The sequence below is a fragment of the Neurospora hispaniola genome (genome assembly GCF_033458365.1).
Source record: "Neurospora hispaniola strain FGSC 10403 chromosome Unknown B0T23scaffold_3, whole genome shotgun sequence".
Taxonomy (NCBI): Eukaryota; Fungi; Ascomycota; class Sordariomycetes; order Sordariales; family Sordariaceae; genus Neurospora; species Neurospora hispaniola.
Window position 1 is genome coordinate 2525958 of NW_026944408.1, and position 15165 is coordinate 2541122.

Genomic DNA, 15165 nt, shown 5'->3' on the forward strand with positions numbered 1-15165 from the left:
CGCAGAGCAAAACTCACCATGGCTTTGACAACGAGGTAGGCACTTGGCCCGACGTTGCCTCTGTCGATACAACTTCCTACAGGCAACAAAAAAGAACCATGGTTCGGCCAAGGTGCCTGAATTCTGAAATCTCCAAGTACGGTCCACAGTGTCAACATTGGTGCTTTTTGATTGGATAGTAGCGCAGAGATGGTGGGTTCTTGGCGGGCAGCTAGCCCGATTCTGATTGGTTCGTAGTCGGTTGCAGCAGAATGCCTCTAAGGAAAGAGTGGGTTGGGTCCAGGCTACAACTACCTGGTCCTCAGGTAGTGTTCTGCGTACCTAGAGGTAGGTAGAGGTATGGAAGCCCAGGCAGTTGGGGGCTTCGAGGTCGTTACCTCCCGTCTGTAGGTCCCTCCAGGTAGGTTCAAGCCCAGGGCAGCGCAGCACGGCAGTCTGCCCGACCTAGAGGTAGGTAGTGCGGGTGGAACTTACCTCTGGAGGCACCTAGGCTAAAGGTACCTACCTCTAGGCACCTATGCCAGTACCTAGAGGTACCGATGGAGTGTACTTGTGAGCTACCTTACCTGGCGGCCCTGCCCTGCCCGACCTCCATGGGCTCCTGGGGCTCCTGGAAAGGGACCTGTCCGCTGCCCTGGGACTCGACTCCTAGTCCCCTCGTCACAACAGCCCGGCATGCCCGCCCGCCCGCCCGCCGTCCGCCTTTCACGCTCCATCCATCTTCCATCCTCTTTTCCCCCTTGCCCCGGGCAGGGCAGGGCCACTCCCCGTTCCACTTCACTTTCCCTCCGCAAGCAAACCTGGAGCACATCCACCGACATCATCCTGGTTTTTCCTTTTCGACGCTCCCACCTCTCAACCCGGACCTACCTTCCCTGGGCCTTGTCGCTTTTGCCCGTGACAATTGTGTATGGAACGAAGCTTCACTTTCCGCTTCCGCTTCTGCTTCTACTAACCCGGTCACACCTGTTTTTTTCCACTTCACTTCCACCAACTTCCAGTCTTCCACCTCACCCAGCCAGCCCAACCAACCAAGACTGACTGACTGTTTGGTCAAGTCAACCACGGGGCGCTCTTCGCATCAAGCACGACGCCGATCCTCTACTCGGCTGACTACTGTCTACCTTTTCGGGGTGCACTACGCTCAAGTTAGCACTCGTGTTACTTTCACTTTCGTCTCGCTAGGTTGGAGCCCGATCCTGTCCGGACATTCGTGGACGGCCTCTTCTGTTTCGCTCGCCCGTCACAGCTTCAAATCATCTAGGCCGCGACTCTGGGATCTCCTACCCCGGACGACTTTTTTTTTTTTGTCTCCAGTGGAAGACGGATTCAATCTACCAAGCATTCTTGTCGGCTCATTCTGCCGCGTCGCTCCGTCTTCTACCCGGCCTGGAAACCCTGCAGTGGAAATCCGAGGCCGATTGCTTGCTGGATCCCCATTTTTGCCGCCATTCACGACCCTCCGCCCCGATTTGTCCTGCCCTGCGCACACCGAGCCCAGATTTCGATTTGAGTCGAGAGCCGATGCTTCAAATCCACGGCGGGCATTCCCACGACCCAACTTCGCCGACCGCCTGACTATACGCCGCCATTACTTTCTGCCTGCAGAGAGAGTCCGTTAGACGACTGCGAGTTCCCTTGGCCTGACATCATCCAGAGGCCGCCGCCCTCTTCACCAGCGACCTCCATCTCCGCCTCCCTCCTTCGAGCTCCTGCTTCCTCCGCGTCGGATGCCGAAACCACACTATACGATTACCTAGGTCACCCGTATCTCCCACGATTCACAACCGCTTGCTGTCGCTCTACCTGACCGTTCAGTCGCTCGCATCGCCGGACCCGTGGTCGAAAAACACCGACAGACAGTTTTGTTCCCACCGCCTAGGGAACTTTGTCTCGTCACTCTTTGCAGCGCATCACCATCAGTCGATAGGGGACTGACCGCCATCGGCTTTCTGCGGCCATGGCCGCTAACATGCCGCCGAGGGCCCAGGTCGGGCAAATGATACCGCCTAATCACAACCAAGTCACTCAGGCCGTTTTAGCTAGGTTGACGTCTCAGCCTCCGCCAGCGACCGGCTGGCAGGCTACACACATTCAGCTGCCGGAACGCGTCCAGAAGACGTCAGCCCTGTATGAAGCTCGGTCATTATCTACAAAAAGCCTAGAGGCTGACATTCACTCCAGGGCTACCAATCTCAAGTTAGCTGGACAGGTCGACACCTGGCCAGAGGCGGTGAATCTCGCGCTTGAGATCGAACGGCGGGCCTTTGTGCAGTCCCCGGATAAGGTGAGAAACGCCCCTCTGCATCACCAAACCATCTTGGCTGACCTGGCTGACCAACCTCAGCCGACGTACGAGAACCTACTGGGTCAGCGATTCGCACAACTTGTAGAACAGCGACAGGCTCGCGCTCCTCTCATCCAACAACAAATGCAAGCCAATGCGATGAGACAGGCTCAGATGGCCCAGCAACAGCACCAGCTTCAACAGCACCAGCTCCAGCAACGCCAACACCAGCAGCAGCAGCAGCAGCAGCAGCAGCAGCAACAGCAACAGCAGCAACATCAGCAGCAGCAGCAAATGATGATCAACCAGCTGGCCATGCAAAGGGGAATGGCGCAGCCAGGCTTTCATCCCCATCAGCATCCAGCTCAAGTTACCACAATGCCACATCAATCCCAACCGTTGCCCGTCGGTGTCCCCAATCCAGCAGTCATGCAGAGTCGTCTAGGTCAACTTGCTATGCAGATCACACAGGGCCTTCCTACCGCGCTGATGGAGTACCATGAGATTCAACGCCTCACCGAGCGGGACAGGCCGCTCATCAAGAATTTCGCCTTGAAAAAATTTGTCGCCATTCCTGAGCCCCTTAGAGACCCACTCCGGGAAAAGGTACTATCGCAACTGGCTCCCCAACATGTCCAACAGATTCGAGCATTGGCAGTGGACCCGTTGATGATCTACTTCGAACATCAAAGTTTGAATCAAGCGCGTCGGAACATGATGGCGCAGTCACGTCAAGGCATGGCAGCGCATCCTCAACAAGTTCCTCAACCTCACAACCAAGTCAATCCTACTTCAATGAATCCGCCGGGGCAGTCTCATGGTGTTACCGATGGGCAGCTCCTCCCGCCCAATCTTGAGGCAATCCGAAATGAGCAGCAAATGGGCCTACGTGCCCAGGAAGCCGGTCAGGTTGTTGTGCCACAAAGTCAAGGTCCCGGGGCCCCCGGACGCAATGCCACCCCTGGCCCTATGATAAACCACATGCACACGGCGGCTGCTCAGCAAGGGCCAAACCAAACGCCGCGGCCTCCGCCGAATTCAGCGCCGCCCGGATTCCACCACCCACCGGTCCCGATGGAAACGTTGAACCCCGCACAGACACAGGCACAAATACCGATAAGGGGACAAGTACCGAACCGGCACCCGCAAGGGCAACCTGGAGGGGTTGGAGCACTGCCTACAACATCGCAGAGTCCCGCAATCAACAATATGGCGGCACCGATGCAACAGTCCCCCACTCCCATGGCCCAGGGGATGAGGACAACGCTGAACCCGTCATTCAACCACCACGCGAACGCAAGGCCGCCATCAATGCAGGGTAATATTAACGCCAGCAATCCTGCGATGGCTGCGATGCTGGGTAATTTGAATCCGAACAATGGTGGTGTGCCGGGAGGCTTTCCTGAAAACCAGATCAAGGATATTATGGCCAAGTGGGAGCAGAATAGGAACACCACAGGCAACGCTCAACAGTTACCCAAGCATCCTCAAGTGTCCGGGATGCCAGCTCAACACCAGCTGATCGGCGCTGTCAACACCCTCAACCAACCGCTGAACATGGGAAGCTCTCAGCAGCCGGGTGGTGTGATGCCGCCTGGCATGCAGCCAGGCCCTGGTCAACCACAGCTGAACGGTCCGCAAAATGCACAAACTGCGGCGATGGTAGCCCTTGCCAACAACCCTCGGGCGATACAAATGGTCGACAATTGGGATATCCCCGCACATACGCTAAACGTATTACGTGGAGCCGTACAACCCGCGATCCTGCCTCCAAATTTAAAGAAATGGGCTCATCTGAAGGCATGGTATCAGACAGCAGGCCTACCTCCTCATGTTCAGGACAAGGTCGCCCAGTTGCTTACTACTTTCCAACAAAACCAGATTCAGCACGTAATATTGCAAAAGCAGCAACGAGCACAGGCTGCCTCCATGGGCGGAGCTCCGCAGAACCCAAATGGGCCCGGTCCTTCACCGCAACCTAACGGGATGCCACTGATACCCCCAAAGACGAACGTTCCTCCTCATGTGCTTCAGATCGCCCCGCATGAACTAGAAATGGCCCGTAAGAAGTTTCCCGGCCAGTCAGATCAGGCGCTTCAAGTTATAATACGTAAGACCAAGTATGAGAGTTTTGCCAGGAAGCTGCAGGCAATGAACAATGGCGCCGGTATGGTAAACCAGAAGCCGATGGTGCAAATGCCCCCCGCAGGGTCTAACCAACCAAATACGGCCTCTTCTGGACCAGCAGCGCAAACACACGCCCAATATGCCGCACAAACCGGTATGCAGGTCCCAGGTCCATCACAGCAGCCTCCATCAATGCAGCAGCCGCAGCAGCCACAGCAAATACAAGGGCAATTGCAGGCACAACCGCAACCACCAGCGCCACCACCTGCGCACCATCATCAACAGCAACAGCAACAAGAACTACAGCAGCAACAACAACAACAACAACAACAACAACAACAACAACAACAACAACAACAACAACAACAACAACAACAACAGCGGCAGCAGCAGCAACAGCAACAGCAACAACAAGATCAACAACGGCAGCAGCAGCAGCAGCAGCAGCAGCAGCAGCAAGTGCAACCACCGGTCAACAACCGACAACCTGTTCCTCAGAAGCCGATGGACGGCAGTGATTCAACTTCTGCGACTCCCGCGCTGTCTGTCTCAAGGATTAGCCAGCAACCTCGAACTGGCCCGCCAAATCCATCACCGGTCGTGGCCCAAAAGAGCCTCAAACGATCACATCCGGGTGATGTGACCGATGTACCGCGCCCGAACGGCGTTCCCATGCAGCAAAGTTTGTCGCAGGCGAAGCAACGTAGCGCCATCCGTCCAACGGTCAGTGACCGTTTCAAGAATATATGGGCAGACGAGGCAAGACAGGTGCAAAAAGAATTTGAGCAGAACCCGTTGCAGCCGGTACACATGCCGATGGATGTGTACCAATCGGCTGTGCTCAAAATACGCGAAGTCACCCAAAAGATGAATGAGTTAACCACTATTCCGGGGGCTTTTGATCGAATGACAAACGATGAAAGCTTGGTCAGAAAGCTTGCCCGTTGTGTATGTTGTCTTCTCCCCGCGAACTTCGCCAGATATTGTAAGGAATACGCTGACAAGTATACAATTTCAGAATCTGAAAATCAAAATTCAATCAGAAAAAGCGACCGGCCAGACTCGTAACCCCTTAACTATTACGGCCCAAGAGATTGATGAGATTAAGCTATTCTTCGACGGTCTTGTCAATCATTTGAAGTCAGGAGCTTCTCAGGCCGCAACTCAGTCTACGGAGCAAGCAGCAGGCCAGCCTCAACTTCATCAACGCGCAGGTCCATCTACGCTATCTAATGCTGCGCCTTCGGACAAGCAAACACAGGTGCCCAAACAAGCACCGAATCGGGCCTCTAACAAGATCACGCAACCTCCGGCTGCACCGACGACAACACAACCACCGTTCGCGCTCGGGCATGGCCCTGGGATGTCTCCCGCTGGTAATCCTGTCTATCTCAATAAACCTCCCATTGGACCGACAGATTTGCAGTGGCCTCCTCGGAAGAAGGCCAAAACCGGTGGGCCTCAAACAACGTCCCCAGCGGCTCAGTCGACCGCCAGTGCCTCGCCTCAGATTCAGGCACCTTCGCCGGAAACAAAGCGGCAACAGGCCCCAGAGCCGGCGAAGCCGCAGCCGGATCCTTACCTCTGCCCTGAGATCGGCTGTGAAGGAAGTGTGGTTGGCTTCGCCTCAGCGGAATTGCGTGATATTCATTACCATGAAGAGCACGTGAAACCAAATGAGGATCCTCTCAAGTTCTTGCAGGAGAACATGGCTCAGGGTCTAGGCTTGGACGCACACGGTAACACCAAAGCGATTTCGACTGTTGCGGAGGGTGCTCCTTCAGGCGCGTCCGGTAGGGCTTTGAATAGTCCTAAGCAAGCTCAGACGCCCATGAGTAAGCAGGAATTGGCAGCGACTCCCATGGCTCGCGACGTGTCGATGAGGAGGCAAGGCAGCAGACTAGGCGCTAGAGGGCCTGACGCTGCAGGCACGCCAGGCAGTGGCAACGGGGCTCCTGCCCAGACGACAATGGCCGATGATGCGTGGGCAGCGACCGGAGTCAATCCCCAGTATCTTTCCAACTTGTTTGCGACTCTTGACCCAGCCCAAACGTCTGACTTCAGCATGTCGTTGTCAGAGACACCGAATGACACGCCAGAATCAAGTAAGACTTCGGAGCCAAGCAGCGATATATCGGACGGTGTGGGTCTTGACATCAATATGGACTGGGCCACCATGGACCCGGAAATCATGGACAACCTGAACAACGTCAGCCTTGACGGCTACGAACCACCGGCGTTTGATAGAGAGATGATGGTCAATGACGCGTATGCTAACGTGACGTTTGATGACTCGGTCATGGATTTTTCAAAGCCTTTTAAGCTTGACACGTCGCTCTATATGCTGAATACAAACTGATTGGCGCTCTGTGGAGGAGAAAAGAAGGCATCTGGGGTATCGGCGGAGAATGACAGGAGGAAGGTTGATAGATGATTGAACGCAACGTCAAGGCGCATGGTTCATATGAAGGGTATTCTGGGACGGCGTTTTGGGGGTTTGCGATGCGGAATGATGATATTTTGATTCTCTACTTACAATCTTGGCATTTATCGTTGGTTCGTCGCACTTTTTTCTTTGCCATTACATATTTGCGGCGCCTAATCATGGGATTTGGAACGCTTTTCCTGATATGTCTTCATACCACTGATATCACGTGCTGTTTGGTGTTGGTGAAGCAAAAAAACGGATGAGGGTGAAACAGGCAGGCGGAATCGCCAACGGAATCGGGGATGTCCCGTACGGCACAGCGGAGCTGCTTCTGGGATCTAGAAAGAGGCCGAGAAGGCCGATCTCTCTCTCTCTCTCTCTCTTTTTTTTTTTTTTTTTTTTTTTTTTTTTTTTTTTTTTTTTTTTTTTTTTTTTTTTTTTTCTTCTTTCCACCTCAAAGGAATTGATACCCGTTGACGTTTGGCATAATCACGAACAACCTCATAGCTCCCAAACGCCGGACTTGGACCTCAGCTGGATACTGAGAGCGACGCACGAGCACTCTGTCTGGGTCTATTGAAAGTAATATTTACTTACTGCTGAATCCAGCTAGCTGTTTTCGAAGCGTATCAAAAAGCGCGTCTCGGTGGGGCCGAGGTTGCATCCCGTTCTCGCTTGTTCGTATGTGCCGTACATCTATGTATCTACCTATCCATCCGAGTATCTTGTCTCGAGCTCGTTTGGTCCCCCAAGTCCCTGTCGCTTGAGTGTAGTGTACATGGATGTAGTCTAGCGGCACGATACGTTTCAGCTTGCAACCCATCCAAGAGCATGCACATCCTCCGAGTACACCAAACGGAATTTGCGGGGTTCCATGAATCATTTATTTGTTCGTTCCTGGAGGGCTGGGAGACAGCGTAAGGTAAGCGTCGACCTAGGTTGCCCTGAAGAGAGCGGCACATACAATACAGGTAGGTGGCGATCCAAGATGTTAGTGTATGTAGTGTACTTCCACTTTCCCTTATAGCAGCAGGGCACTGCATGTAGATCAGGCCCTGATCGGTGCCACCACCTAGTACACTGCGTTAACTGTACATCTCGTGCATGCATCCATCACCTGGGATTTTCCCACAAATATTTTTTAATCTTCTCTGTTCTTACTAGTAGTCAATCTCATTTTATTTATACATAGTATGGCTTTGGCAACATAGTTACCTGTCTGAGAAAGTCGCCTTTGATGGACATTCGCACGGCTGGGATAGGTACTGTACCGCCCAAACTAGGTGATCATTGTAATTGCCACTGCACTGTTAGTGCACACCGACTCAGGTATCACAATTGGAGCCAGTACACTTGCGCTGAACTTAACAATTTTGTACTCTGGTTTGATTTGGAAGCCAAAACCACGGCATCGCGTCTTGCTCTACACAACCTTCGACGCGCCTCCCCTTCCATGCCCAGGTTTTGCAGGCAACATTTCACATCAGCACCTGAAAGTGACTGATCAGACACGAGCAGGAGGGAGCATCAGTAATACTTTTTCACTAGCGGGTAGTTATGACCACCATCTCGCCGACCAAACGGCGTATCCTCGGGTCGTTGAATCCCAACGCGTCACCCTGCCAGAGCTCCAAGTCTGAGTTCGAGGGGCGCATGGAAGAAGTGCAAGCAACTGAATCAACTGTTCTTCCTGCAGGGTGTGAGAACAATCGTCGTGAAGAGGAGCCGGCTAGGAAGAAGGTGTGCCTCGATCTTCGGGGAGCACAACAGCACCAGCACCAGCAGATAGGAGCTGGTAGTCATGGCAGGAGAAATCGGTCGAAATCAGCCTCTCCTCCTACCGAGGCTACTGTCTTGTTGAGCAAAGCGACTACTACCGACCTTTCACAGTCCACCGACATGAGACACGAGAGAGTTTCGTCTCTATCGGTGCTACCAGCTCTGCATCCAACCCGCGTGGCAGCCGAAGGAACGGCCCGGGCGGTTGCGGAGGTCCTGTCCGTTCCCATGGCGACCCAAATCGCTTACCCAGCCGGTCTTGTGGGCAACTTTAACAATCACAGGCAACCAAAAAGGACAAATAACCCCCGTCTTCGTTTCGTGAATCAGGCAGCCAGACAGGTACGCCCGATCTCACTCCCCATAGACATGTGGATGCGCTGACTGACACTTGATGATTGTCCAAAACGTAAAACAGAAAGCGGAAATCCTCCGTCTCCGCCTTAGCCTGGCCGCTTACAAGATTCAGACGGGCCAGACTGACGTCCCGCTTGAGCAACTGGAGATGCGTTCACTGCTACCGCTGGGGGGATACCACCACAGCCAGGGACGGCTGGCGGATGGTGGTGCCTCACCAGAAGCAGCAGTAGACAGATATCATGATGGCAGCAACAGCAACTCAGCGAACTGGAGCTTCATCAGCAATGGTAGTACCAACAGCAACAGCAATAGCCAAGGCCACGGTTACTTCCAGCGCGTGAACCACCTCCGACACGCCGCCGGAGCAGCTATCGAAGCTGTCCAAGCGAAACAGGAGCGTCAAACGGCTTGGCGGGAGAGGGAACAGTACAGGGAATGGTATGAACAGTATGGTCATCATTATCAAGTTTCCACTTGGGAGAATGCCGCCGCTGAGCAGGATCATGATGGATTTTCTAGGGATCAAAGTCGACAGCGACAGCGGCGTCAGCAGCAGCAGAAGCAGCGCAATCTTGGAAGCGGGAGTAAATCACTGCCATCCGATCAGGGGGATCGAGTAAGTCGGCCTGATACTACGTTTACGGGTTCAGGCACTGGTGTTATTACGACCGCAGCCATGACGACGACTACGACGACGTCCCCTCATCTTAACCGCCTGGACCTTGCGGAGCGCGCGTTGCAGGCTCATCAACGGCTTCAGTCGAGGGCGGTCACAGAAGAGCTATTGATGGACCATGAGCATGAGCATGAGCATGAGCATGAGCATGAGCATGAGCATGAGCATGAGCATGAGCATGAGCATGAGCATGAGCATGAGCATGAGCATGATGAGATTGACTCGGAGCCAAACTCTCAACAACTTACACACCACCACCACCAACCCCAACAGCAGCAGCGTCATCGACATCACCTGGATAACGCCCACGAAGGGTGGGTAGTACGCCCTGCTACAGAGAACGGTCCAGAGGTTGCCAATGATATTGCAGCAGGACCAGGGAGGAGAGATCGCAATGATGATCACGAAGAAGAGGAGAGCATACAATCCAGATCCAGGAGTCACCAGGTGGTGGGCCCCGGCCTGAGTTACTCCACTGAACCTGAGCTTGAACCTGAGCTACCTAGCCTGACGCCGTACCAGTCGAATGCCGGTGAAAAGGAAGAGCAAGATGGAGAAGGGAACGGGGATGGAGATGAGGCTGCCAGTGGGTTGTTGAGCTTGTCGAGGGGCTGAGGGCCGTCTACCATCACGTAATATGGATCTGAACGGTGGCCGTGGGACAGAAGGCGTTAAAAGATCTTTGACTCTGCTGGCATAAATTTGGCAAGAAAGAGAAAAAGTCGCTTACAGGGTATGCTCATGGTCGAGATTTCAAAAAGCATGTCGTAAAAGTATTTCGTTAAGGCTGTGTATTTTTGGTGTATGCAGGCGTGAGAGTCAGCATCATGGTCTTGCACGAGATCAAATAGCATACCTACATCTGTGTATTACTGGTCTCGTCTAGGCAACCGGACGTAGCGAATTTACACTTGCTCACTCGAAATTCTCTGCCTTGCTTGATCAGGCAGGATCGGATGGACTTTACCGAGACCATGGGTCGCACCGACAAGTTGATCCATCCCATCTCCCACGTGGCAGCCACACCATATTTTGTACCATTTATAATCCGTAATTGGTTCAGCATTTACTCGCTGCGTGCAAACAGCAAGGTCATGACTACATACATACGTACAGCACAAGCCCGAGACATTATTGTTCGGTTCGTACATTCCTGTCCGCTTGGGATCCAATTCAAGCAAAGAGAAGAACGTTGATCGTGAAACTGATTTTAAAGACAAGTAAGATTCATGCAACTAGGGACAAAAGAAGAGTGCAACTAACAAGAGAGTTCCTGGAGCTGGGAGTGATAAAGCTGTTGGCAAGATGTTCTAGAGGGAAAAGTAAAAAGGGAAGAAGAACAGGACACTAATTACTATTGGAAAGGCGCAACGCAGAATAGGTTGAATAAATAAAAATAAAAAAGAAAGAAAGAAAACCAGAAAAAGTAAGTCCCAAAAAGAAAAGAAAAAAACTAAAGTCATTTAGCTGCAACTCGTTTCGATCGAGTGACCTCCGGGTTATGAGCCCGGCGCGCTTCCGCTGCGCCATGCAGCTTTTCCAATTGTTGGAATTTTTGAGCCGTGGAAAACCTATATCTCCATGTAACTGCACAGCCGTCAACAAACATGACAGTGCCAGTGTCGTGATTGAAAGTTGCTATTGTCTCAAAAGCGAATGCTTTGGACGGATGCAGCGGTCCAGTCAAACCTTGGTTGCGACATAACTCACTGGTTTAGGTACTCAAGGGTATGTAGGGCAAATGGAGACGCTTCCTTGTTTGAAAAAATCTGCGATAAGAACACTACTACTCTACTTGTCAGGCGGTCTTCGACCAAGCGACTTTGATTGCATGGTAGCTTCATGGCAAACTCCAGATGCTTTGTTCAAGCTGAGAGCTCCCGGATCTCCCTTCATTTGTTTTCCTTATTAAGTTATTCATAAAAAGCGTTCTCTCTCGCCCATAATTGTATTGTTTGGTGGTAACAGCTCCCTTTGATGCGGAAGCCGCTTCGCTAGGGGCTGACTGACAATACAGGTTTCCAGAATATCCAAACAACGCCGATGCTAATGAACAGGGTGGTATAATGGTATCAAAAGTGTATGCGAAAAGGGGTTAAAAGAAGAAGAAAAAAGAGGCAACTTCCAGCAATGCATCATTGTGGGGCGTATGGATGTACTCGACAAGAGCCATCAGTCACATCGACACTCCTCCAACATGCCCCGCGCGCAATCAGCGAGGAGCTTGAGATAGCTCCGTGCAGAAGAATAAGCAGGAAGGAGGCATGCGAAGGTATGATCACTAGGCGGGGAGAGCTTCATCGCCAGATCCAGGCGGAAGTCACTCACAAGACAGTTACAGCTGGTGGTTGTTGCGGATGTTCGACAGGCTCAACTTGTATGGCCCCGTCAGTCCCGCGAGAGGCACCCGGTGTAGGTGGTGCAGGGGCAATCTCGGGATCCGGTATTTGAATATCCAGCTACCGTCCTCAAGTTAGCATACGGTCACGGCAGGTAAAGAATACGGTTTAGGAAAAGACGTACTGTCATGTAACCGGTCCTCTTCAGTGGCACGATCTTGGGGGGGATTGTGCCATCTTCACTACCCACCGTCTTCTCCATCTCTTTGTTCCACTGTTCAATCCAATTTTCGAGCCTTTGCAACCGTGCCTTTACACCGGTAAACCCAAAGTCTTCCCATAGCCAGCCTGTTGCAAGACCCAGAATGCCGTCCAAAATGTTGCGCCAGTTGTATGGACTAAATATCGGCACAAGCTCGGAGTTCAGCTTTTGGATCACACGCCGAAACTCTTGCTCTGATAACCCTGCCGGCTCGAGGATTTCGGGGTACAGGTTTGAGAACGTAGGAGCCAGATCACCCTCCAGTAGCCAATCTCGACGGACTCGGATAATTCGCGTATTAATGTATTCAGGAGAATCCAGGGGGACGTGCGGGTTGAGGTGCGGGTAGCAAGCGTGCTGAGGTCCCCATTCGTCGCCAGCGTCTGGTTGCTGGTCAGGATCCCCCAAAATATCCGAGTCATCTGATGAAATGGCAGAACCAATGCCGGATATCCGTGATCCTATTGACTGCCGGGCGTCCATCACATCCGGTCCTCGTTCCAAGTCGGGAGAAAATCCGGCCCCATCTCTCTCCTCCTGCTTGGTTTCCGTTGGAGCCATGTCTTCTTTCCCTTTCCCTTTGTCCAAACCTTTCTTCCCGTGGTCGAAGCTCAGCCCAGCCGGCACCCGACTCTTGGTGCTTGATATACTTTGACCCCGAGTCCTTCGTCCAGACGCGCTTGATTCCGGGATTTCTTCAATAGCGCGGATGCGAGAGGGTCCTGCGTCTGTCTCCTCCACTCGTTCAATGGGCGAAGGTGGTATGCTAGCTCGTTTCCCTTCAAGGGAATGTCGAAGTGTGCGCGGCAGGGGGGAACGCTGCCCACTGCCTGTACTACGCTCAAGCTGCAGACTGGCTCGAGCACTGATGACTGAATGCCGTGGCTGTTGTTGGTTCTCGGGTACGGTTAACAATGGCTGATCGCCGGCGGCGGTAGCTGTTGGATATGACGGATCGAAATCGAGGTGGGGCGAGGGCAGCGAGAGAGGGATCGCCGGCGGCGGAGGCGATGACTGGCGTCTCCTCCGAGTTGCTGCAGCAGGAGCAGGTGGAAGCCTCGGGGTGGAATTGGTTGGATTCCAAAGACGAGCAGGGGATTGGCGATGAGGAGAATGGAACTGGGCGTACTGGCGGTGGAGGGGAGAGCTGGATGTCGCAACTGCGCCGCGGGTTCGAAAGGGTGATTGCAAGAGCGACACTGGAGTGTTATCGGGTGCCCTGCGCGGCGAGCGGCCAAAGCCGGGCGCGAGCGCGGGAGAAAGCGCTGCGGGGGGTGGAGGGGAAGGAGTCGAGGTGTGTGCGCCCGGATAGTTGGGTTGTAGCGACGGAGACGGCAGTTGAGGATTATTGGCGGTTAAGGGGTATGGAGGATGCGGCGATGAATGGTACGTTGTAGATGGCGGTTCGATGGCGGTCGAATCTACGGCGGCTGCTTCAGGCAACGAGTAGAGGTGGGCTGGTGGTGCCGTTGGTGAAGCCGTTGGAGCGAGCAATCAGTGGCGGCCGCAGAAACGGCCCCCTCGACAACGTGGAAATTCCGTCTTGCGCTTGGTGGCGGCCGGGTCCGTGTTGGTCGTCTGCAGCTCTTCGCACTCAGGGGATCCCGACTTGTGATTTGTTGCTTCCTTGTCAAGTCGCCCGAGTCCTGAAGTGTAAAAGCTCCGGTACCGACCCAGGTCGAAACCTCAAGCTTGACCACGATCAACCCTGTACGCAGACAGCTGGACTGCTCAAGCCCCGTCGTCGTCGACAGGTCAGCCGTCTTCGTTGAGGTCCACCGGTTCCTCCTGGCTCGCGATCGAGTTGTTGGCTTGCTCCCCTTATCTCGATTAATCTGACGCCAACAACGGCGGCAGCAGTCGCGGCAGAATTGACACTGGACGATCGGCGTGGAAGGCAACCTGTATAGCCACAAACCTGACACTTTCTCTCTTTCCCGTAGCCCCGAGGACAGCGCAGGGCGGCAAGGACAATGTCGGACAATTGCCAGTTTGTCGGTTGACAATAATTGCGAGTTTCCAGCGATATGCAGGGCGCGGCGCTTGGGGTGCTCTGACTGGCTCCTTTCTTTCGACTGCACGAGTGGATGTGGAGGCGGTTGATTCCACCTTGACCCAGGGCCGCTCATCAAGCAAGCAGCCCAGCCGACCCAGGTCTTGTCAGCTGGCGGCAACCGACAGTCAAATACCACCACCGTCTTGCTTCGGTCTTCGACGAACCTGCCCTGGATGTACCTAGCAAAGCGACTTGAATCACTCGGCGGATGTGGTTGAAAATCGAAACGGGGTTTGAGGCGATTATCGACAATTCTGATTCTTCATTTGCAATCTGTACAACATCAACGCATGCCGTAGCGAACGCCAAATAGAAAGCTGCTTGATCGAGGTATGGTTGGGTGGTCAGATTGGTCCTTCGTGGGCGCTGAGGCGAATGCTGATGTTCCAAGTATTTGAAGTTTTTATTCTGCCACCCCTTTTCAATGGTAACCATCAAGCAAAGCTTGGCCCTAAGTCCCTCGGCCGTAGGCGGTAGATGATCTCTCAGCATTTCCAGAATCTCCGCGTTCCTGGCAAGCTCACTGGTCAGGGGTATCAACCACCTTCATACCGAGAATGTTACCCAACATCACCGTTGAAAAGCCTCAGCCAGTTCTTGTGCGACGCCCATGACCAGCTGGTGGAATTTGTCCGAATGTCATTTTCCCACTACTTCGGTATGCCCGAACATAGCATGTCTACACATTGTAATGCGCCATGCCGTGCGACGTCCTGATGGCATTACAATGCGATAATAGTTTGCTTGTTAGTTTGGTTCTTCGACCATGGGTTGAACAGGGCAGTTTTGGGGCTTCCATTACCCTTTCAAAAGAGGAACCGTCCCCCTTTCATAACGATATGGGACAACAA

General features: G+C 53.3%; 3 protein-coding genes and 1 non-coding gene across 4 annotated transcripts; 2 read left to right on the forward strand and 2 right to left on the reverse strand.

Moving 5' to 3' along the window:
- The first annotated feature begins 1791 nt into the window (after positions 1–1791).
- Positions 1792–6912, forward strand: B0T23DRAFT_116293 (uncharacterized protein). The gene is made up of 4 exons (XM_062831953.1): positions 1792–2130; positions 2185–2287; positions 2348–5362; positions 5433–6912. Exons 1-4 carry the CDS (start codon positions 1961–1963, stop codon positions 6771–6773), a joined length of 4629 nt encoding a protein of 1542 aa, XP_062694159.1. The 5' UTR covers positions 1792–1960; the 3' UTR covers positions 6774–6912.
- A 1137-nt stretch (positions 6913–8049) lies between these two features.
- Positions 8050–10707, forward strand: B0T23DRAFT_377336 (uncharacterized protein). The gene is made up of 2 exons (XM_062837028.1): positions 8050–8963; positions 9040–10707. The coding sequence occupies exons 1-2, from the start codon at positions 8400–8402 to the stop codon at positions 10270–10272; spliced, it is 1797 nt and encodes a 598-aa protein (XP_062694160.1). The 5' UTR covers positions 8050–8399; the 3' UTR covers positions 10273–10707.
- A 414-nt stretch (positions 10708–11121) lies between these two features.
- Positions 11122–11193, reverse strand: B0T23DRAFT_t150. Its single transcript has one exon. It is a non-coding gene; the product is annotated as a tRNA-Met (tRNA).
- A 788-nt stretch (positions 11194–11981) lies between these two features.
- B0T23DRAFT_403571 (Golgin subfamily A member 7/ERF4 family-domain-containing protein) lies at positions 11982–14885 on the reverse strand (the record flags this gene model as incomplete). The annotated part of the gene is made up of 3 exons (XM_062838793.1): positions 11982–12116; positions 12181–13715; positions 14867–14885. 3 exons carry the CDS (start codon positions 14883–14885, stop codon positions 11982–11984), a joined length of 1689 nt encoding a protein of 562 aa, XP_062694161.1.
- Positions 14886–15165: the final 280 nt, after the last annotated feature.